Raw genomic sequence first — 24178 nt, forward strand, 5'->3', positions numbered from 1 at the left:
TGCACAAGTTTTTTAACGTCGATCAGATTACAAATAAACAAAATATTTCCTCCACTGTGGCTTGACTAGCAGTCATTTCCAAGAGCCAACGAGTGGACGTACCTTATAAACAAGCGATTGGTCTCAAAAATAGCTTACACAACACTTCTTTAGCTACATTTGAAGTCATTTGTTTATCGACTAGTTTTGAATGTGGAGATTTGATACGCCCTTGTTTCCACTTGCGTTTCTTGCTCTCTGAAATGACTGTTATGCAAGTTACCCCAGCCTCGTCTTGTGTTGTCGATGTTTTTTTTTTTTTTTTATATTTTGCAACTCTCACTTGACGAGTACAAATTCGCAAGGTTGAACCTTAGCTCTCGCGTATCCTAGTTTAAGCTGACTTTGCCCGCAGAGTCTTTTGCAGCTTGGTACACGTCGCCCAAATCCAACAAAAAAGTAAGAAAACAAAACACGTTTCATGGTACAGGCCACACCTCCAATAAGAGTTACCGAAAATCCAAATATTCCCATTTGACCAACAACATAGATCGTGGCTCGTTGTCAATCCGGCTTTAACCGTTTAGAGTGCTTCCTCCGCGTTGTCAGGGAGGCCACTTTGCATTCTTTTTGCGATCAGGGACGTCAATTATTATTTTTTCTTTTTTCAGTTTGTTAACACTCACATGACCCAAGCGCTTTGTCGGGTACTTAGTGAGTTTTCACGCCCTGTCACTTCAGTTTGCCCAATTCTCTACTGTGTAATACCAAGAGCCCTCAATAGTTGGCATCTCCTTTCCTCAACCTTTTCGGGGCCAAAAATTTTTTCCCCTCGCTCCAGTTTACGTCGTGCATGCGCCTAAACGTAACGTACCTCCGAACGGTCTCATGGGATAGGGAAAAAACCCTCGCTTCCTCCGAGTGGGTGCTTCGCTTTCGTGGCTTTCATGTGTTGTGGTAAAAAGCTCAACATTTCTTTCCGATAACTCGAAGGTAAGTGGGCATTGTTTTGAATTCTTTTTCAGTTTCATCCTCCAGATCTTTCTGCTGAGATGTTACAGTGAGACAAGTTTTCCATGTGTTTTCTCAGGTGGAAATTTATTTAGGTTCATGCGTTTTCATGAGCTAAACTAAAACTAAAATGTTCGCACCCAATTATTCGATGTTATGGATTGAGTCACTGTGTTCGTCACTATTTTAGCTCTAGCATAAACTGTCAAAAATTAACTGAAATTCCAGGCGAACGAGGATACCACTAAGGGCAGTTTTGGGATACCTACGTAGCTGCGGTTCGACATCATGTTTCTTTGATTTCATCATAGGGGGCCCACACATTGCGTCTGTGTAGCCGATTGTTATTACTTGGGCATCCCACAGGGAGACCAAGTTGAAAATTGCCCTTCGTTTTTTTTTGTTTTTGTTTTCCTCATTCATTCACAAATTGCCGTCTGGGCCTTAAAACGCATGCGCAGGTAATCTTGTCGCTGCATGGGTCGGCCATTTTTTTAGTCGCCGATTTTCGCGCTTTCCGAAGGAAAACACAACTTTTCGAAGTGGTACATCGAACGAAGAAATACTAAGGAATACTCAACAGTTTCGATAGCGGAAATCCGAGAAATAACGGCGAAGAAACTGTGCCTTGAGTACAAATTGTTGTTTTATCCAGGCGACGAGTTAGCGGAGGGCGGACATCTCAAATCCTTATTCAGGCCACGGACTTTTACGAGATTTTTGAGTACTTCTGGGAATTCAACGGCTGAAAAATTACAGGTTTGATCGTGAATTTGTACTGAAACACTATTCTGTTTTTGCGAAAATTTGAAAAACGTGCCATGCACGGGTTGACAAATTCACTTCGAAATGGACTGGGAGCGATTTTTCCCCAAAAAAACGCATCGCTCCGCTTTCAAACTTCACAGCATAAAGGTCAAAAGATTCAGGATTCTTCTCGAGCTCGTACCTTCCAATTAGACAATCGTCCAGTCAGAAAGGGGCAATCAGCGGGGACGGTTTGTGACTGGCACGTATGGATCTTGCTACACATTCCAGTCGCTCGAATATTGTGGGATTTTGGTTTTCTTCGAGGACTAGCTCTGGGCCGGTTGGATAGATTTTCTATTGGAAGGTACGAGAAGAATCCTGAATCTTTTGACCTTTATGCTGTGAAGTTTGAAAGCGGAGTGATGCGTTTTTTGGGGGAAAAATCGCTCCAGCGCTGAAACCCTTTCAAAGCTTTGATTCTTCCCTTCTCCTTCTTATATATGGAACAGTCAACGGCGAACTCAAACTCCTTCAAAATCGCTCAAAAAACCACTTTTGAGGTAAAAGGACGACTATATACCACAGATAAGGTAATTCAATGTTTATTTATCATTGATTTATATACATAGTTAGTGATATATCGCTGTAGGTGAAGCAAACGGTAAATCCAGTGCATTTACTATATAATAACAATCGGCTACACAGACACATTGTGTGGGCCCCCTATGATTTCATCCTTAATATCTGTCCTTACGCGCACAGCAACTTTTGATGGTTCTTTCGAGATGGTGGTATTAGTAATTTCAAATGCGGCTTTAAGTGAGCTGACTTTCCCAATTTCGTACAGTGTTCTGAACAGTTCCGTGTATCCTATCCTAAGGGTCTATAAATTATGCATTCAAAAAAGAGCGGGGTGTTTTTTTTTTTTACCAGTAAGGCTAAGATTTTCAATTATATAAATCACGCAGCACGGAGAACTTTTAAGCAAATCACATGTCACATAAATAAGGAATACGTGCAGTAAGTTTAATGGTTAGTTTATGAGCAATTAATTATTCTTTATTTGCCAGTGCTATATTAAAAAATATTTACAACAATATAAACATTTCAGAGAAAGATATGCAAGAAGTTCAAATATTCAAGATAATAAGAAAACAAATAAACATAGATCTTGAGGTTAACAAAATGGGTACGTCACAAATGATTTGATATATTATTGAAAATTATTGGTTATTATTCTCTCTGACAACATTCCTAAACATTTCTTATCATTTGGCCACGCGTCTGTACTCTGATAATGCACAGATGAAGTCAAGACATGACAGTGTAGGAACAACGAAGCATGCTACCAGTGCCACCACAGGTGGGGGACCTCCATGTAAAAGTGACAGGGTGATTGTTGTACCTTTTAGGGGTTAAAATTCTTGGTTTGGTACCAAATATACCCCTTAGGGTGTTAAAATCTAAAATGACTTCCATCGGAGGTATGGTGATACCTTTTACAGTATTGAGGCAGAAAATATGAGAGGAAGTAAATCCCAGTCAACTGATTGGTACCTCTTAGGGGTAAAAATTAAGACCGGGTCAACAACAACAACCTTTGTTTTCTTCATGGCTAATAATTAGAAAAATTATTAGTTACATTCTTGTGATGTAAAATCTGGTAAGGTGCTTTGAATAATAATTATTTTGAAGAACCAAAAACAGAATTCTGGCACCTTTTAGTGATTTTTTTCAAAATTTTCAACAATCACCCCATCACATTTATATGGGAGTTCCCCCCGGGATTTTGACGTCCTCTGGGCATAATGTCAGAGTACTGCACAGATTTTCACTAGGAATTTGCAGCAGCACAAGTAGATGATTTTTTTTTTTTTTGCGATGTTTTAAATAATTTGAGAGCAAAGAAATAATTACCTTGTAGGGGGATCTGGGGGAAATATCATTTCCTGCATTTTCCAGGAATGACATTTTTCATAAAATTATGTGGACCTGGGTACCTGAGGCGGCTGTTCCTCAAAAGTTCCGGTAACTAATTTGGCCTGGGAAGTCACCAATAATTTAATTTATAGGTGTTTCTTAAATTGCCCCTCATGCTTTTTTCAATCCCAGTATTTTTCCAGGTAACTTGCCCGTTCATTTTCCTGTAAAGTTTACTGGAAGCAATATTTTTGTTGCAACAAACAAGATGACCTGTTCGCCGGCCATGAACTTACCAAGAGCCATTGATCTCAGGGGGGATGACAGAAAGAGAAATAATAGAAAGATACCAGCTTTCCAGCGAATTAGAATTAATTGGCTAGATAAGCCATTTATAGGAGGCCTTGAGAGAGACTTAGGTAAAGACAGGTAAAAATTTGCAATTATAATAATTTTGTCGGGCATTGCAGCCCATTTTGCAGGCTAAAATATAATTTAGCCCACTGCTCTGAGCCAATAAGAAAGAAGAAAATAACATAGCCAGCCAATCAGAACTGGAAACCATTGAACTGTTAGGGCCGTTTTGTTTCTTGTTTGGCTGCAAGCGCTGCCATCTGCAAAGATGTGATTGGCCCTATACTCTTTGTCCTTTTTATTAATGATCTCCCTAGCTATCTTTCGTTTTCTCGTATTGCTATATGTTTGTGGATGATACAAATTGCTATGTACAATGTTATCAACTAACAGGACGATGTTGCAAACCTGCAACATGATTTACAGTTTGTTAGCCACTGGGCACTGGTTAGTGAACTTACCTTTCAGCCAGCTAAGTGTAAGAACCTCTGTATATTCCGCAAACAAAATAGTTTTAACATAGTCCATTCTCTCAACAATTAAAAATTCTCCAAAGGAACAAACTTGAAAGTAAAATTTTCCAAAATTTCGATGAAATTTGATCTGTTTCAAGGGCAGGTGTTTGCTTATACGCAAGATTACACAGTTGTCATGTTTTGTCAATGAAAATAGAAAGAAAAAAAAACAGAAAGCTTTCCTAAATGAAACATTTATCCAGAAAAGTCTTTGTTTAATTACACCTAAGAAAGAAACAGATATAGTCCTAAATGTGAGACAAGAGACACGCAAGCGATTTGAAGGAACTACAAGTCCACTTTGAAGCGAATTTATTGACTGGTGCGGGGCACGTTTTTCAAAAACATTTTTTTAAAGTTTTCAAAATACAAAGAATCGGTCAATTAGAATATTATTTCAGTAGAAATTCACAATCAAACCTGTAATTGCTTAGCTGTTAAATTCCCAGAAGTACTTGAAAATTTAGTTTGCAGAAAAGTCTGTGGCCTGAATAATGATTTGAGATGTCCGCTAGTAGCTTGTTGCCTGGATAAAACAACAATTTGTACTCAAAGCACAATTTCTTCATTGTTATTTCTCTGATTTACCATTTTGAAAAGGTGTGTTTTCTTTTTGAAAACGTGAAAATCGGTGACTAAAACTTAAGCCGTCCAGCCAACGCGGTGACAAAAATTGAAATTTGAGATGGTTTTGCGCAGACAACAAGCTCTTTTGTTTAGGTCCCCCCTAAGACCTATAAATATATATGGAGTAAATGGATTCTGATTGGTCAGTCCTTTCTGAAGACAATGAGAACAATGGGGGACAAAAAAAATCCATTCTAGGGGAGGCATGAACCAAATGCAGTTGTGCGCGAAGTTATAGCTGGTTTTAGCCGGCATGGTAATCAATGGGCTATTAAACTGCGTTTACCAAATCTACATGTCTTGAACTTTCTTCTGAAAGCCCTCCTCTTTGATAGACTGCAGAACATTTATGACGTTAATAACATCTCTACATGGCTCATAATCTGTCCTCTGTGCCACCGCCCTAACGCCCGCTCTGTCTGTTCTTGTTATTCCTTTCCCCTTAGTTGCGTACGTGCTCATCATTTACTTATCATTGTGTTTAATTTATTATATTGTCGAACTTGCTTCTGTTTGTATTTTTGTCTTCTCCTTGTATACATGCTGTTCACTTCTGTAGATCATTGTATTTTGTATACTCTGTTTTCTGTTGTGTCAACTGACCATTGGAGGTTGACCCTTTTAAGGCACCTTGTGTCCTATTGTTGATTGTCCATGGGTTTTGTCCCTCAATGTATAATAATTAAATAAATTAATAAGTAAATTTATGATGCCTGTGGTAGCTCCAGGGCCAGAGGCCAGGTGAATGTAAATTTCTTTTTGTCAGTCAAAACCCGCTCAGCTTAGCAATTGAACAATTAAATTTATCACTTGTAAGTGACTATTGCTGTGCTGTTTCCAAAATTCTGTTATTTTCCTTTTGGAGACTAGTTTGACACAAAGATTCTTTTGATATTTCAGTTTTAAGCTAAAATTATGTGACGCAATGCCGGCAGCGTTCAAGATATTGTTTACACTATTTTATTTGATTCCTTTTGTGAAATAAAATTGCCCTCTGAAATTATTGTTAATAGTAATAGAGTTGATGTTCTTGGATGAAATATGTTTTTGGTCCTTCTCAGAACTCATTTTGAAATGAGCCGCAGTCGGGCCAAAAACACATATACAACCGAGCCAACTGCCGGTTGGCTCAGTTGGTAGAGTACCGGACTACCGTGCGATAGTTTGTGGGTTCAAACCCCGGCTGGACCAACACTCAGGGTCTTTAAATAACTGAGGAGAAAGTGCTGCCTTTAAATTGCTCTGACATCTGCAAATGGTTAGACTTTCTAGTCTTCTCAGATAAGGACGATAAACCGTAGGCCCTGTCTCACAACCCTTGTTTGTAAATAACTCTGTGGGACGTTAAAGAACCTACTCACTGTTTGCAAAGAGTAGGGGTCGTAGTTCCCAGTGTTGTGGTCTGTCTTTGAGTGTATATTCTTGCATGGGTGGGTAAATGCTCGGAGATATTAGCTGCATTAAGCTACTCTGTAAATCCGAGGATAAATAAAGATGTGATGATGATGATGATATTTACACCCACAAACATCAACTCTGTATGTTAGAAAACTAGCACATTAACTCCTAATCCTGGTGATTAATCCACTCGTTAAAAACCAGCTTTATTGTAATTAGCTCAGTGACTTTCAGTTAGCCTGGGAGGGGTTGCAATTTTGCATTGTAAAGCATACTAAACCTGGCTTGCCCTTCACAGTTTGTTTTGATTTCTGATATGGCTTTTGTAAGTCAAAAATTGCTTCAGGTTGTCAGTATGAGAGTTACTGGATTAGATGTATTTACTATTGTAGTAATATGATAGTGCATGATTATGCAATACATGATACGTATCACATGATTACTGTAAGCAGAAAGCACATGGTATAATACAGTGAGTTAAACGGATGTCTGTGTCTTCACTCGTGTCTTCAATTATATAAAGAACCCTTCGGTTACTACATTGGCGACGAGGATCCCACAAAGAAGAAAGGAGTAGAAGAACATCAGCCAATGGCTCCACCAGAAGAAACCGATAATCCTGGTCCGAGCACAAATCCGCAACAAAACATCACAGTCGTGAATCGTCAATTAAACATCCGTCCGTTCACCATCTCAAATGATGCTAACGACACAGCCGTGCGATGGGCGAAATGGAAAAAGGATATAGAGAGACAATTCAGGTTCTTCGGATTAACAGATCCAGAAGTTAAGAAAGATGGCTTAATTATCTATGGTGGACCGCAGATTGCCGATTTAGAAGATTCCCTCCCGGATCTACCCGCACAACACGAGGGCGAAGATGTCTACTCGCGCTTTATTCGGAAACTAGACAAGAATTTCCTACCAAGAAAAAACAAGGACTATGCACGATTCCAGTTTGGAAACCTTTCTCAGCAGATCGATGAGAGCATGGCGAAATATTACGCTAGACTACGAGAGATAGCAAAGAAATGCGAATTCACCGACGAAGATGATGCAATCCGAGACCATCTTATCAAGACGATGACAAACAGCCGCTTACGAGTAAAAACAATTTGCAATAACTGGACGTTGTCCCAGATCTTGGATGAAGCAGCCATAGAAGAAGAGTCCACTACTCAAGCAAACGAAATCGACCAGAAACTCCAGGACACAACGGAATCACACAAAGTTAAACAAGTCAAAAGTTACAAGCGTGACAACAATGGTATGTGTCCCCGCTGTGGTTCAAAACATGGAAAAGGAAATTGCCCAGCATACGGAGCTAAATGCTACAAATGTGGTAAACGTAACCACTACACCAAAATGTGCCGTAACACGGATCAAAGATACCGCTCAGATGATAAACAAGGTGGCAGATCGGGTCGCCGAAATGACAAGAAAGAAGATTTTCAGCACGCGCCGCGACAGCCAAGACCGCCGACAGATCATCAACACCGCCGAAGACGAGTTCGACACGTTGAACAAGATGCACAAGATGCACGCGACATTTCAGAAAGCGAAGACTCTTTCGATGAGGACATCGCCAGACTCGTACAGCACATGCACGTACACCGTACAGCACAGGACACCATTGAGAAAAACAAATGCGAGATTTGGATCAATGGAACCAAAATAGAAGTTGAACCGGATACAGGCGCCGATGCAAACGTCATGGACGAACACCAGTTCAATGAATTGCTACGAGTAACGCCGGAGGTTAAATTACGCAACACGAAGATCAAGCTGAAAACACTCACCGAAGATCTACCAGTTATTGGAGAATGCGACGTCACCTTAGAAAACAAAACGCGAAAAACACAAGCGACAATCGCCGTTATTCAAGGAACAATCGATTCCCTACCGTTACTCGGAAGACAAACACTGGAAGAGCTGGGAATGATCCAATTTGACGCGACAGGAGGACTGAAAGAACCAAATCGAGAAGAATTACAGAAGATCCACAAGATCCAAACCGGAAATGAAGATCTTAACAAGATTCTCTTTCAGCACGAAGAGAGATTTAGAGGCATTGGCAAAGCAAGAAGAGATGGACAAGACATCGAAATCCATTTACCACTTAAAGAAGATGCGAAACCGATCGCACAAAAGCCCCGCCGAGTACCATACCACCTGATGGAACCTCTACGTCACCGAATGGAAGAATTTGTCGAGAGAGACATCATGGAAAAGGTGCCAGAACATGACTCCATCACATGGTGCTCACCACTGGTTGTCCAACCGAAACCAAAAAAACCCAACGACATCCGTGTCAGCCTTGACTTAAGAGTACTGAATAAGTCCATGGAGCGCACAAGACAAGTACAAGCGCCTATCACAGAGGACTTCATCACCACTTTCAAAGATTGCAAAGTCTTCAGTAAACTTGACATGAACCACGGATACCACCAGTTCTCACTAGACGAAGAATCAAGAAAACTCATGACATTCTCAAGTCCATGGGGTAACTATCGTTACAAGCGACTCGCGTTTGGAGGTGTCAACAGCCAAGATTTATTTGATGCTGAAATGAGCAAGATTATCTCGGGAATACCAAGAGTCCTTAACAACCGAGACGATATCATGATTGGCGGAACCAACTGGGATGACCACAATGCCAACTTAGCAGCTTTACTTCAACGACTGACGCTCCACAACCTTACCCTACGTAAGGAGAAGTGTGAATTTGGAAAATCAACCATCGACTTTCATGGGCACCTGTTCACTGCCGAAGGATTGAAGCCCAGTCCCAGTAAAGTCAAAGCTGTCAGCGAATGCAACCCACCGAAATCTAAAGAAGAGCTTGTGTCATTCTTGCAAATGATGGCCTATCTATCACGTTACATCAGCAACTTTTCCAGCCGCTGCGAACCGTTGAGAAGACTCACAAAGAAGGAACACAGCTTTGAATGGACCGAAGCTCAGCAAACTGCTTTCGAAGATCTGAAGACTGCAATTACTTCAGCACCAGTTCTCATCCCATACAAGCCAGGTCGAGAAACCATGGTCATATGCGATGGCAGCCCAACTGGCCTTGGAGGTGGCTTGTTCCAAAAGACCGAACATGGTTACCAACCAGTCCACTTTGTTAGCAGATCATTAACAGACACCGAGAAACGGTACTCTCAAATAGAACGAGAAGCACTGGCTGCAGAGTTTACCACCACCAGGTTACACATGTATCTACTTGGAGCACAGCACTTTCAGTTAGCAACTGACCACAAACCGCTCCTCCCACTCTTCAATAATCCAACTGCAAAGCTACCACCAAGAATAGAGCGAATAGTGATGAAGATGCAGAACCTAGACTTCACTGCAGTACATATACCGGGGAAATCCAATATGACTGACTACCTTTCCCGACACCCATTACCAGAGGTCCAGCAAACAAAACATGAAGGCTACGTCAAAGCAGTCATTGACGCAGACCACGCGATAGTCATGGACACTATCCGATCAGCAAGTAAAGAAGACAAAGTGCTGCAGAAGTTGAAGATAGCACTTGAAACAGGGAAATGGAATAGAAACGATCCAGACCTGATACCATACTACGACGTAAGAGCAGACATTTACGAATCCGAAGGAGTCCTGCTGAGGCTCAACAGGATTATCCCACCAGAATCACTGCGAGACAAGATTGTCAGCATTGCTCACAAACAGGGACACTTAGGCATTTCAAAAACAAAAGAACTTCTCAGACGGAAGTATTGGTTTCCCAGCATGAACAAACGCATCGACGATATTGTTAGCACATGCTTCAGCTGCCAAGTGACCACCAACACTCAGCACACTGAACCCGCCAAGATGACGGAACTGCCAGAACGACCGTGGAACACCGTCGAGGCAGACTTCTGTGGCCCATTTCCTAATGGCGAATATGTACTCGTTGTAACCGACCAGTACTCAAGATACCCAGAAGCAGAGTTCATCAGCTCAACATCTATCAAACCAGTCCGAAGAAAACTGAAGAAGATGTTCGCCACACATGGGGTACCACAGACAGTGCAAACCGATAATGGACCGCCATTTAACTCAAAAGAGTTCCAGACACTTGCAACAGAAATGGGATTCAGTCACAAGAAGATCACACCCAAACATCCGAAAGCTCAAGGCCAAGTCGAAGGTTTTAACAAGCTCGTAAACAAGATAGCGACAATCGCAAAACAGGAAGGGATAGATGTACGCGAAGCAACCTACGACATGCTCCAAACATACAGGGATACACCACACCCAGCAACCAGGAAGACACCCTATGAGCTAATGATGAACAGAGAGATCCGGACGAAACTTGAACACTTCCCATCATCCATACCAACACAGGATCAAGAAGTCAGAGTCAACGACCGAAACTACAAAGAACGAATCAAGCAATACCACGACAAGCGATACCGAGCGACGGAACTGCACCTAGACATCGGGCAAGCAGTCATCGTAAAGCGAGACAAGAAACGAAAAGCTGAGACGCCGTACGAACCGCACATATATGTCGTGACCCAGGTGAAGGGATCAACCATCATCGCCAAGAGGTTAACTGATGGCAAAAGTATTTGCCGAGACAAATCAAAATTCAGACGTCTCAAAAGCAATACCAGCAACACCGATTCCAACGAAAGGGAAACAGGAACGCAACCTCAAACACAGATACCACCTGCATATCTCCCACAACCACCAGCAATAGCAGCACAGAGGGTGGATGCAGCTAGCAACGATGCAGAACATAACCAGGCCGCACCGGAACCACTCAGGCGATCCAACAGAAGGCCTAGATCAGTCTTCGAAGGACACTTAAGAGATTTTGAACAATGACAATTAGAATTTGAGAAACACGTGAGAGAATAGCTAAGAATTAGGACACCGATCGGACATTGGACATAAACTGTTACTGTTATGTAATCGCACGAATCATCTATGATTATATTTTAGTAATAAGAGATCTTGGTCGATTATTTTTACATTCACGATTTGTACAGGAATGTACTGAAAAGGGAGGAATGTAGTAATATGATAGTGCATGATTATGCAATACATGATACGTATCACATGATTACTGTAAGCAGAAAGCACATGGTATAATACAGTGAGTTAAACGGATGTCTGTGTCTTCACTCGTGTCTTCAATTATATAAAGAACCCTTCGGTTACTACAGTTAGATGTATTTACTATGAAAATGGAAGCCTCAGGGAAATTGTTAAGTGAACATGTTTTGAAATAGAAAAATGAATAACAAAAATGAGATGTGTCTCAAACTAATCTTGCCTTGGGAAAATAAGAAATATTGACCCCTCATGAATATTTTGGGAAAAAGTGAAAATGAAAGAGGTGTTGACATTCTCAATGAAGATTTTTTCTTTATTAATTATACAAGTTTTACAGTATATTAAATGTAAATAATAGTACTATTAGTTAGATTTCATTTTATCAATTTGTAAAGTGCGTTAGATCATCTATTAATGAATTTTGCGCTATAAAAATAATAAAATAATAATTATTATTATTATTGTTATTATTAAGATTGAAAAGTTGTTAAATATGTACAAAAATGTAAAAGTTGTGAATTTCTCTGTTGCATGTACTCTCAACTAAGAAAAAGAAAGTGAGCTTTCTGATTGCAAAATTACCTTGTCATTAAAATAATTTATTAGTAGCTGACGGTGTTAATATCAAGTGATAAAATGATCAGAAATAGGCTTCCATGACTAAAAAATCCTTATCCATTATTTCAAGTTTTAGTATTATTAAGATTTTTAATAATTTTCAATGTTTAGGAAATCAATCCAAGTTAAATCTGTGTGAGAATTTTCTGTTGAAATTACCAGTTGTGTAGGGCTGGGTTGCATTAAGCATCTAATAAGCCCCCCCCCCCCCCCCCTTTTTTTTTTACAGGAAGAAAATTATTAAGCCTCCCTCCCCTCCCCCCTTTCCTTTCACAGTAAAATTAATAAATGACAGTTTTTATTTGCACTGCTCAAAGTATGGTTTAAATCCATGGAAAGTAAGTTTGGAATACTCTAAATTTGTTTTAATATTTCAATTCTATTTTCAATTGGTAATTTATAAGTAGGTTCCTATACATAAATAAAAATGTTTACAGAAGTAGGTAACACTGAAGAGACATGGGGAGGGTCCTGTTCAAATATCAACTACATTAACTAATGTCTCTTGCTATGATTTTGCACCTACCACAAAGATTGAAGGCTGATGGCTCTGGCTGCCACTGTTTATTGCCTTCTATTTAGAGCAATAATTTTGAAAGTTGGCCTTCTTAAATTTTCCAAATCATATCAAGGAACATCACTAAATTATGACGTAAAAGGTGAATCATTTTTGTAAAATAGCAAATCATGCAGCTTGTTGCAAATTTGTTTTCGCATATTAATTAGCGGCTAATTTTTTCTTATGTGTCACACTAACCGTTTGTGTCCATCATGCGCCAGGGAAACTCTTTTGCTGCCCCTACCAATATGCCAATCAATTACAGCTGTAGAACTTTCAAGAACTCCACCCCTCCCCCATCCCTATTGGCAAACCAGGGCCGCATCTTGGATTTTTATGTCGGAGGGGGGGGGGGGGGGGGGGGGCTGGGAGGACAAACTCCGCACACCCTTCACAGGGGTTTCCTTTGTTCAGACAGGGTTTCTATAGTTGGATGTTTTTGTTTTTACCCTTACAAAGAAAGTTGTCTCTAAGACCTTTAAAGAACACAAAACACACTTATGGCCTTTTTGTTTAAATTGTCATGAGGTTAAGTGTGGCATAAACACCTTGTTTTTAGCTTGAACTACACACTGCCTCGCATGTAATGGTAAATCTAAAACAGTCGATACACTGCTGTTATCAAAAGGAGGAAACCACTGAGCTCCCACGTTATTCAAATGCACTATAACAGTGGAGCGAAGCATTTGCAAAAACATGTCTGTGATTTGAGTACAATTCTTCCCCCCCTCCCCCCCCCCACTTTACAACCAAATTTATTTATGTTTTGGTCTGACAAAATTTGTGCATTGGTTTTTCCTGTTTTGAAGGGGGAGTTGAGGGCTTCTTTGAATGGTGCACTCAAAGGGTCTTTCATGTAAGTTTTTGAAGGTGACATTGATATATATCTCAGTAAGGCCCGGTTCATACGTCGAATTTCTGCCGTGTGGAATTCAATTAAACTAATTAAATTCGACAGAAATTCGATGTCTGAATCAGCTGCCGAATTTCTGCCGTACGTTCGACTGGGCTTGTCGCATTAATAATTGGGCAGTAATGCAGCGCCGATTCAAACGTCGCATTTCTGCTGTGTTGAACCGAATTCATACATTTACATACATTATGTTAATGTATTGAGCATGCGTAAATCAAGGCTGACCGTCCAAAATGGCGTCATGGCACCCGCGCGATTCCATCGAAGAAGAAAGCTCATCTTAAGGACGGTGCCTACTATTGTTACTGCGCATACGTTCTGCGCATCTTGAGATACTCGGGTTTCCTATGGGCAGTGCTCACTAATACAGGGACATTTTTGCACGGTTTAAAACTATGCGGAGAAAGCAGAACTTAGCAAGTGCTCTTGGTATCCCAAAAGAAAATTGGGGGTAACCATGCATTTTTCAGAGATAATTAAGCTTCAATTTGGGAAAAAGTGCCATACATTTCTTTATATTTTGGCGCCTTTTAGAAATATTGTTGCTTCATTATCTCTGAAAAATGCGTGGTTACCCCCAATTTTCTTTTTGGATTCCAATAGCCCTTGCAAAGGTCTGCTTTTCCCGCACAGTCATAAACCGCACAAAAATAGTTCTGTATTAGTAGGCACCGTCCTTAAGTAGAGAAAATCTTTGCAGAAAACCACATGGAAGTACTACAGGAGAGCTATTGCAGCTCTGATGATGACATTGATGAAGAAGTGCACAGTAAGGAGAATATTTTGGTCCCGCGTATATTCGTCCGCCATGTTGGATACTCTAGCTTTATCATATTTTCTGCTGACCGACAGACACTGCAGTATCAACTCTGAATTCAGTGCAGCACAAGTGCGACCTCTGAATCAACAGTCGCATTTCTGCCGCACTTAATTGAATTGATTTCAACACGGCAGAAATTCGACGTATGAACCTGGCCTAAGAAAGTGGTCTTTATTTATACACGGTAAAAATTCATCAGGTCTAAAAAAGTACAGAAGTACAGATCTTTCTTTGATCAAGCTTGAAGAATGATTTATTGAAGCAGAAAATTTGTCCCTCAAGAAGAGGCATTTGTTTTTTTTATTTTTTTATTTTCCCCGAGGGGGTGGGAATTTAAAAATGAGCTAGACTTTGAAAGTTGAAAGAATGACCTGGGTTACTTCGCCAGGCTTAATTGGGATTCCAAGGGGGGTGGTGAATAACTTTTTTGACAGTTAAATACATTTTTTGCAATAAGTGGTCATCCATAGAATGCCTTGGCACCCCTCTGGTCTTAACCTTGGTTTGCACTGAGAAAATATAGATGTGAGGATGCGGGTTGATTTTAACCCACCACTAAAGACCAAATTTTAGATTTAAAAGCTTCAGCGAGGCTAATGGTAAAGTTTGAGGTGACTGATCGCAGGTAAACATAATTACTATAAATCAACTAGTGTTCGATCACGAATGCCGTTCTCTGATTGGCTATGCTACTTGCTATATATTCTGTGATAGATAGTGAGTAGCGGTTGTCAACAAAATTCAGCCCGCTTCTACGCGTTTTCAAAGTGTCTGTGAGGAGGATTTGGATAATTTACTTGTTATGTTTTGAACGACTAGTAGATTTCTACTAAAACAATAGATTATTCACTCTCGATTTCCATGCATGCTATCATGCGATAGAAATCTTGAGCTTATAATCTAATTGTTAATTAGTATTGAGGGTAGTACTAATATGAGTATTCACCACGTCTGTGAAATTGAATGGCACATGTGCTCTTCAATAACACAGATTTTGGGCTCGTGTAGGCAGTTCTGATATATCTGTAATATAATGTACACACCAAAGTGATTTTTGGAGCGTTCTTTCGAAAGAAAACTTTTTCCAGAGGGGGCTGGGGGTGTAGTATGTATTTGAGGAATTTCCGAAGCGGTGGGGAGGTTAAAAAACCTCGTGAAAGTGGGGGTCCTATGTGAAATTCCCTTTGTGGTGGGGGTGTGGATATTTTCTGGAACCACACAGACCAAAAATCCATCCCTTATTTAGCACCAAAGCAGTTAAAACAGCATACCCTTTGACACCATGTATACCTATATTGCTAATGTAGGTGAGACCCCTGCCTAGGCTGGTAGCTGAGCAATGGCTAAAATTTCTACTGATGGCTGAGATTCCAGCACATCACAGAACATCACTTTATGCAGTGACATGTCTCATGAATTGGTCCATTTGTGGGAGTGAAGTTTCACTGTAGCCCACCCTATCATATAAGATTCTTTCATTTATCCAAAGTTCTGTCACATAATGTGTTAAAATTTTATTGTTGATAGAGTTTTTAAGGCCTATTTATATGGAGGATGGGTGACTAGGGTACCCATGGTTCAGCTAAAGCATTGGCCTGCCCACCTGGGCTATATCAGAGTTATCAATGAAATGATGTTGTGGCAGGCCAAATTAATAACCAGCAGTTAAAAATTCTTCAAAATCATACTTTTTCTTTGATAATCAAGGTTTTGTTACCTGAAAACGATTTATTTGTAAATCCAAGAATGCATTGGAAAAACATTCTCTACAGCGTCTCTTAAAAGACAGCGTCTCTTATGAGACGACTCTCTCATAGCGACCACTTCTCGTGAGGGACCACCTCACGTAAGTGACCACTTCATAAACAACCGTTTTGTTTCTCAGTTAAATACTGTTTCAAGAGCTCTCTCATGACCACCACTCAAATTTTAGGCCACAAATTACTTAATATATTCTTTTGTTTTCTGTTTCCGGTAAGCGACCACCCAACATAATCACGTATAATCGTTAGTAAATCATAACTGAGAAGTGACAAAAGTTCAATTTTTAATGACGCCACTCCGAACTGCTGACACATAATGACAGTTTAAAGACAGAAAAGATGGCTATAATTAGATCTGCATGTAAATGAGAATTGTTATTTGGTGATCTGTTCCAAAATGTTATACAAAGTTTCATCACAAGAATGAATAGATGTGAAAAAAATCAAATACATTCGTTTCTTTTTGCCTAATTTTAGCTCCTAAGGTAATATTTTTATGTAATTAACTAATCAATTCAGTATTAGACTTATTTTGTTGTTTTTTTTCCGTAAGCGACCACCTCCCCTAAGTAACCACTTTGTTGTGCCCCAAGGGTGGTCGCTTATGAGAGAATTGACTGTATTCAAGCTTGTATAAACAATGCAATATTTTGTATCAGCTGTTTTCAAATGCTTTTGCCAGGATTAAAACCTTTATTGAAACTTGTAAAAACGTTGATCCCAATGATGTTTGTAATCTAATGAACAGATCTATTGACAAATTTTGAAAAATATGGGGCCCCAATTCCTTTCAAAACTTCTATAAAGCTTTGATGGCATTTAGTTTGTATTTTTGAAAACATAGGTGAAAGCTCAGCTGGGTGACCCTGGCTTGATTACAGGCAACTGATACAGGTGATTTGGTTGAACATGTATAAAAATCTTCAATGCATTTTGTAAAAAAATTCATTAATGTAAAGTTTTCACAAATTTAAGGTGGCTCTCAACCCTCCTACACATTTTTTGCAAACTTTGCCAAAAGTTGGATCTGAACATCGTGCTAACTATGGTTCCATAATAAAAGAGTGGGTGCTGAACATTGAGCTAGTTTGTCTTTGAGTCATAACAACTTGAAAATAAAATAAGGGGTGTTCTAAATAGGTTATACTGTTGCTATGGTAACCCATTATGCAAAAAAAGAACCTGACCATAACTTGTTTACCAATAATAAGGGATTTGTCTGATACCATTATTGAAGTATTCGACTCTTCAAGAATGGTAGAAGTGATCCATCAAATTGTAATATAAGTGTTTGGAAGTACAGAAAACTGTTGTGATCCACGTTGAGCTTGCAGCTATATGTGAGCGCTGTGATTTGTCTCAAATCAGGTTTACATATGCTGATATTTGTCTTGTGCTTATGGTAGTGCTCATGTTTGCATTCTGTGTATAAGCCAGGCCAGCATGTGTCAGACATTTTATGCTAATGAAGATTAATAAGTAACCTCAATAAATGCTAAACTTTTTCATTTTCTAATAACCCTGTAGGAAATGCAATGAACATTTCAGAAGACCAGAAGCGTTGGCTGGTTGCTGGAATCGCCTTCAATAAGCTGGTGCCACAAATTCGTCCATTTGTGGAACAATCTTTGCAGACAGAATATCAGAGCTTAAAATCGAGCCATAACATTCATGTGCAAACTGCACCTGGAGTTCTGAAGAAGCATCCCAAAAATCTGAAATATGAGAACATTAACAGCAACAGTAACCACAAACTCTCTTCTGGAAAATATGACTTTTCCAAATTTGACTATAGAGTAACAAGTCATGTTGACTTTGCCAAACTGTACGTCCAGCCTTTCATGGCAAAGTTCAGTGCATTTGATGGGAAGTGCGATGGTTCTGCTGTCCTTTTGCTTCTTGGTGAAGTGCCAGTGTTTTCTGCTGCCACACAAACATCAGCCAAGGCGGTGAGAGACCATGTGAGAAATGAGTGGGCCCACTGTAACTTTACCGACTGGGATGCAGCGAAGTTCCAGAGCTGCTTTCAGGAGATGCAGCAGTTTGTTAAATCCATCGGTCTACCACCTGCTGATGAGGCCAGACTGTTGTCAGAGTTGAACGAGTGGGAAACTAAAGGTTTACATATTTTCTTCAAGTACATTATAATCAATGTTTTAAGTCTGTGGTTATTTAGTCTTTACTGTGATCGCTGTGCAGTTGACAGCTTTTAATGGTTATTATAATATAGCTCCTGCTTACGATGACATCACTTCAATATCTTTGAATTCGATAACATAAAGTATTTATTGAACTACGAGATCTTCACTACCCCCGGGAGGGGGAGGGGTGTTCAACAAAGTTTTGTTGCCCTGAAGCAGAATTTTCTGTCCAAGAAAATGATGCGGTAAGAATAGTTGTCAGAGACCTTGACACAAACCTACCAAAATTTACGAACGCACACACGACCAATCTTCTGGCAAACAAATGTATAGCATTTCTTTCTTTTTATATCATTAGAATCTAATAGATGCAATGAATTAGAAACTGAATATTAAACCAGCTGTAACAATGTTTTTTCTCATATTTCCCTTCATCATAAGCTATTTTCTTAGCCGAACTATTCGACAGTTACCAGATTTTAGGTTTTAAGAAAGTCTTAATATGGTCAATCTGAGTATAACGACGTCTTATTGATATTTCAACTATTGTCCTCTTTACAGGCGTAGCGTTCTGTGGGAATTCTCCTGTAGACCCTTCGTTATTAACCTTGGTTCAGAATGAAGTGTCTCAACTTTCGTTAAGTTTGAATGACTTTGTTTGCCAGTACAAAGAACAAAGAGACGAATTGGAGTCTCAACTCCTGGATATCAAGCATTCCCTCGATCAGCTACTGGAACTTCCTCAAAAATTTGAACAAATGGAGCATGAAGTGGAGATCTTGAAGAAACAGCTAGCGGATCTTAGTTGTGGGTCTGAAGAGAGGGAGGAGCATGCAAAGCAACCAACGTTCTTCGGTGCGTTGGACAGAAATGAATATTTTACAGGCCGGAAAAAGGAGTTGGAGGCCCTCAGAATAGCTTTTGAAGATACCAACACTACACCGAATGTCTCTGGAGCTGCACGAAGGAAGGGCAATGTTCGTGGGATTTGTGGTCTTGGAGGGTGTGGAAAATCATCTCTTGCTTTTGAGTATGCTTGGCGGAATTTGGAGCTCTACCCTGGGGGCATATTCGTGGTAAGTGGAGAGAGCGATGAATTGATGAGGGCTTCTTTTCAGAGAATTTATGGGGAATTCGTTGTTAGTGCTCAGACTAATCAGCATGAAGAAGCAAAACCGTTTGAACAAGTGGTGAGTGAAACTCTCTCGTGGCTTGGTAATCTGAGGAAAAAGTGGCTGCTGCTTGTAGACAACATGGATCAAAAGGAACTGAGCTTCTGTGCAAGGACAGTTCTTCTTGGCCAGTGGAAGAATAAAACGTCATGTGACATTCTTGTTACTTCCCGTAGAAATTCCCAAAGGCTGTGTGAGGACCTTCGTCTTCCCTCTGAAAACTGTTTTGAGTTAGGTCCTTTTAGTTTGGATGAAGCTGTTGAGTTCCTAAAGAAACGCGCAGGATTACCATCTAATTGTGACGATCAGGACCAAGGAGATAAAGACCTTGCCGAAGAACTTGGTGGATTGCCTTTAGCCTTAGAGCAAGCCGCGGCTTATATTAAAGCTCTCAAATGCTCTATTCAGTCATACCTCCAGCAGTATTATTCCCAAAAGTCCGCACTTTTAAATGCAAAAAGTGCCGAACCAAGTACAGAGATCTACAGTGAGGATCGCTTGGCAGTGCAGACTACGTGGCTTCTCAACTTCAACTATATTGCAAGCGGAGAGAAGGATCAAGGACTTGGAAAAGCAGCCTCACTCGTTATGAAAATTGCAGCATATCTTTCTCCAGACGAGATACCCATTGATATCTTCAACATTGGCGCCCCAAATGTTGAAAATGAAAACTTGAAGAATCGTCTGAAAATGCCAATTGGTGCAGAACAAATTGTTGATCTACTGGTTCGGTTTTCACTTTTCAAGCGGAGGTCGGATGATACACTGAGCATCCACCGCCTCGTCCAAGAGACCTTAAGGGATCGCTGTGATGGTGAAGGGGAAGCTGACGAAGTCTTGTCCACTGCTATAAGAATGATGCACCATGCATTCCGAAATTGTGCGAGTGGTACAGGCGTTCTTTATGATTTAAGTTACAAGATGGCCTCTGTAAACAAAATCAGGAATCGCTTGGAATGGTCTCAGCGTACGCACTCATTTTTTTTAGAGACCGCCTTCGATGCTAAACGTTGGAAAAAGCTGCCATTGAATGCTTTTCACCTTGTATGTAATCTCCTGAGATGTTCCTCTTTAAAGCCTTTGTACTTTAGTGAAGAATCTGCTAGGCTCTTTTTCGAAGCAGCTCTGTACTGCTATTACGTTGGAATGGGAAGCTTGGGTTACAGGTTACAACAGGTAGTCCTGGAAATTTTCAGTGCAATAAAGGAACCCATTCGTTATTACAAAGATGGTGACCTATCGAAGGTAACAAGAGTCTTCCAATCCAGTGTAGAATGGGAACCTTTTTTAAACCTGTTAACAACACTTCGAAGTCAGGGTGATGCCAGCGACAGTGGTTTATCTGACATCCCAGGACATAACAATCAAGCTAAAGAACTGTTAGAAGCAATCGACGTGATTGAACCTAAGGCAAGGGAAGCCTTTGTCAGGGGAGATTATCAAACAGCTGCTGATCTATGTACTGACATTATAAACGTATCAAATTTCAGCCTTTCTTCTGGAACCATGAGTGACGTACAGTCCCACTTAGGTCCTGTTGGGGAGATCCTCTGTCTCCGTGGCAGTGCGTATTTGAAAATGGGGAAGTTTGAGATGGCTGTTGACGACTTCAACGCGTCAATATGCGTAGACACGCAGCACTACCGTGGATACTACTGGAAGGCATATGCAATTTGTAAGCTCGTTCAAAGCGGTAGGACCGAATTCACTTCCAGAGCTCAAGCTGCAACGGCAGTGCTTCTTTTCAAGTTTGGTCATTCTAAGTCAGATGACATCCTAAAATTGCAAAAGAAATTTCCTGGATTACTTGATAAAATAGAGTACCGTTTCGTGTCCGAAGTGAGTGATCTGAGAGACCTAGAAGGACTCTCTAGTGTGCGAAATGACTTTTCCAATTGCCCCCTAACCGTTATAGTCGCAAAAGGGTGCTATGATTTGAGAGAGATGTCAGTTCTGGGTGGACAGTATTATTTTGTTTGTCCTCCTGGCCCTCCCGCGTCGCTATATTGCACCAGAGGGGTTTATTTATCCCGGGGGTCTTTTCTGTTTGAAAACATTGAATTTGTGAACTCTCCTTTCGGAGCTAAATTGTCGACAACGAGAGGAGAGGCTGCTATGATGACTTCGGACAAACCCGTGGAAGAATTCTCTGTCACCGAAAACGTTCCCGTGATAACGCTGGGAAGGACACCTGGAGCAGAAATGGAGCTTGCTACCAGACGCGAGCAAAATCCTCAAGCCTTAATGGAGGCCCATGATATTCATAGTTTGGTCGTTGATCATTGCGTTATCGCTGCTGCCAACTGTTCGGGAATAGTGGTGAAATCTGACAAATTATCACAAGAGCAAAGAAATGTTTTAGTTACGTCATCAATAATCCACTTTTGTAACGGAACTGGGTTTGCACTTCAGGGAGACGAACCCTTTTCTCAAATTAGTATTCATGGCAGTGTTCTAGGTAACAACCTGTACGGCCTAGTTATAGATTGTCCATCAAATTTTCACTTAGAAGAAAATAACATTTCAGACAACCGGTTGTCTGGTGTCGTGATCATTGGCAATGAGGGAAATTTGTTGAAGAACGTTTTGATCGGCAATGAAAAGCACGGCATTTTGTACAGCAAAACCAAGGCATTGATGGAAAACAATGTTATTGTCAAAAATGTTGGTTGGGGAATTGTGGGCTCTTGTGAAAGCAATTTACAATGCAAAGAAAACAAGCTCTTTGGTAACTTTTGCGGAGGAATTAACCTCGTGTTAAACGGTAGAGGAAATGTTTTGGTTGAGAGATGTGAGCTCAGAGAAAATTCCGGACTTGCTATTTTTCCGGCGTCTGCAGCTCAACTTTGCCAAGTGAACCTGGAATGGAACAAGTTGTTAGCAGCGCCCCATGAACGGAAGAAGTTGTTAGCAGCGCCCCATGAGGTTTCTGTTTTCTCTTACTTAGTCAGTTTCGTTGAACGTTCCTGGCCAATTTGTGAGTCCAGTAGGGAATTTAACCCACCTGTGCTAGTTGCCAATAGAGTATCGGATGGTTTTGTCAACGCGTGGCAGACGGAGCCAAATGTCTGTTCTGCATGTTACAAAGATGTTCAGGCAGATATTGAACTTATCGAATGCCCCAGTTGCCATGTTGCAAGGTACTGTAGCAAGCAGTGCTATGACTCTGCTAAAGCTCTCCATAGTCCTGTCTGCAAATCCATTCTTGAAGCAAACAAGGTTTGCGTGGGGTGTTGTGAATTCAGAAAACTAGGCAACGTAACACTCCCAGTGCATAAACATGATCGAAATAGAGCAGACGTTTCTCTATGTGTTGTTGTTACTTTTCCTGTTGCTTTACCCTCGAGTCCTCAATGTGACTATGCAAGCTTGCGGCACGTTTCAGCTCCCGGTCGCCTCTGTCTGCTAACGTTTCCACAAGAGAAACTTTGGACTTTTTTCGACTCCAGACCTCTTCACCGTTTCATATTAAGAAACGGGCGTCATCTCCCAAACCACATGATGCACATGAAAGCAGGTTGCATTTTAGCTAATCTTGATTCAGAATCCAAGAATCTCACTGTTTTCTGTCATCGGGTCTTTCTCCTTGAGAAAGTCCCAGATGCTCTCAAGTGGGCGAAAAGAACAATGCACGAATTTGGGCAACTACTGATATATGCCCCTCGAGCCCAAGTTGGTGACACGATAGAGCTTAAGAACCCGCCGAAAGCCAGCAAAGGAAAACGACGGTCTCGCTGAAGGTTGCTAATTGTTGACTTTGACCTAAAAGTCTGCGAGTGAGATACTATCCTCGAACCAACGACAGTTGTCAGTTGTCTGTATTCCTTTGTCGGTCTAAACGAAGAACTTAATTGATAAGCTTATAAGACTAATACAAGGGTTTCACCTTTAATTGTACTACATGTAGTTCACAATTCTCGTGAATTGGTTATTAACAGTGGTCAATATTTTTTTTACATAACTTGGACTCCTACAAATCATCAGGATGGTGTAAGATCGACATACTAGGTTGTGTTTTAAATTTCAGAGATCAACATATTAGCGACCCATGAATATCGGACATAAGTGAATGCTGATTAGAAGGAAAGTCGTTAATCCTTTGTTGGAAGTAATGCAATAGCATGTAAGGGACTACTTGTCCTTCGTGACTACCCGTAGAGGAATTTAAGGGAACCCTTGTATGTACTAGGTACAGCCTGTAGGTGACTTAGTTTGGCTGCTGTTGTTCAAAACACATTATTGTGCCAGTTGAGTACCCATTCTACGTTGAAGTACTTTGTTAATTCAGTTTCCAAGTCTTACCTAGAGATTTTTTAGACGCGCGTTGTACCAAAGATTATTTTCATGTCAACTGGACTGATTTTATTTTTTGAGTTAAATATTTGTGTTAGTGTCCTAATAATAAACACGTTAATTGTTTCGTGACGGTGTAACTTGTTGTAGATTTTTCGGAATCACTTCCTTTCAAGTTACAATTGCGTCCGCCTGAAAAGCGAAGAAATGATCTTTAGTTCAGACTAGCCTGAAAAAAGGTTCGTTCGAAAGTTCTTAAGGCTTGTAAT

General features: G+C 40.4%; 1 protein-coding gene across 1 annotated transcript; it reads left to right on the forward strand.

Moving 5' to 3' along the window:
- The first annotated feature begins 847 nt into the window (after positions 1-847).
- On the forward strand, positions 848-24038 carry LOC146484975 (uncharacterized). The gene is made up of 3 exons (XM_085103854.1): positions 848-972; positions 17831-18421; positions 19006-24038. The coding sequence occupies exons 2-3, from the start codon at positions 17839-17841 to the stop codon at positions 23352-23354; spliced, it is 4932 nt and encodes a 1643-aa protein (XP_084959980.1). The 5' UTR covers positions 848-972; positions 17831-17838; the 3' UTR covers positions 23355-24038.
- The last annotated feature ends 140 nt before the right edge of the window (positions 24039-24178 follow it).

The sequence above is a fragment of the Pavona decussata genome, unplaced genomic scaffold (assembly GCF_977016875.1).
Source record: "Pavona decussata unplaced genomic scaffold, jaPavDecu1.1 SCAFFOLD_28, whole genome shotgun sequence".
NCBI lineage: Eukaryota > Metazoa > Cnidaria > Anthozoa > Scleractinia > Agariciidae > Pavona > Pavona decussata.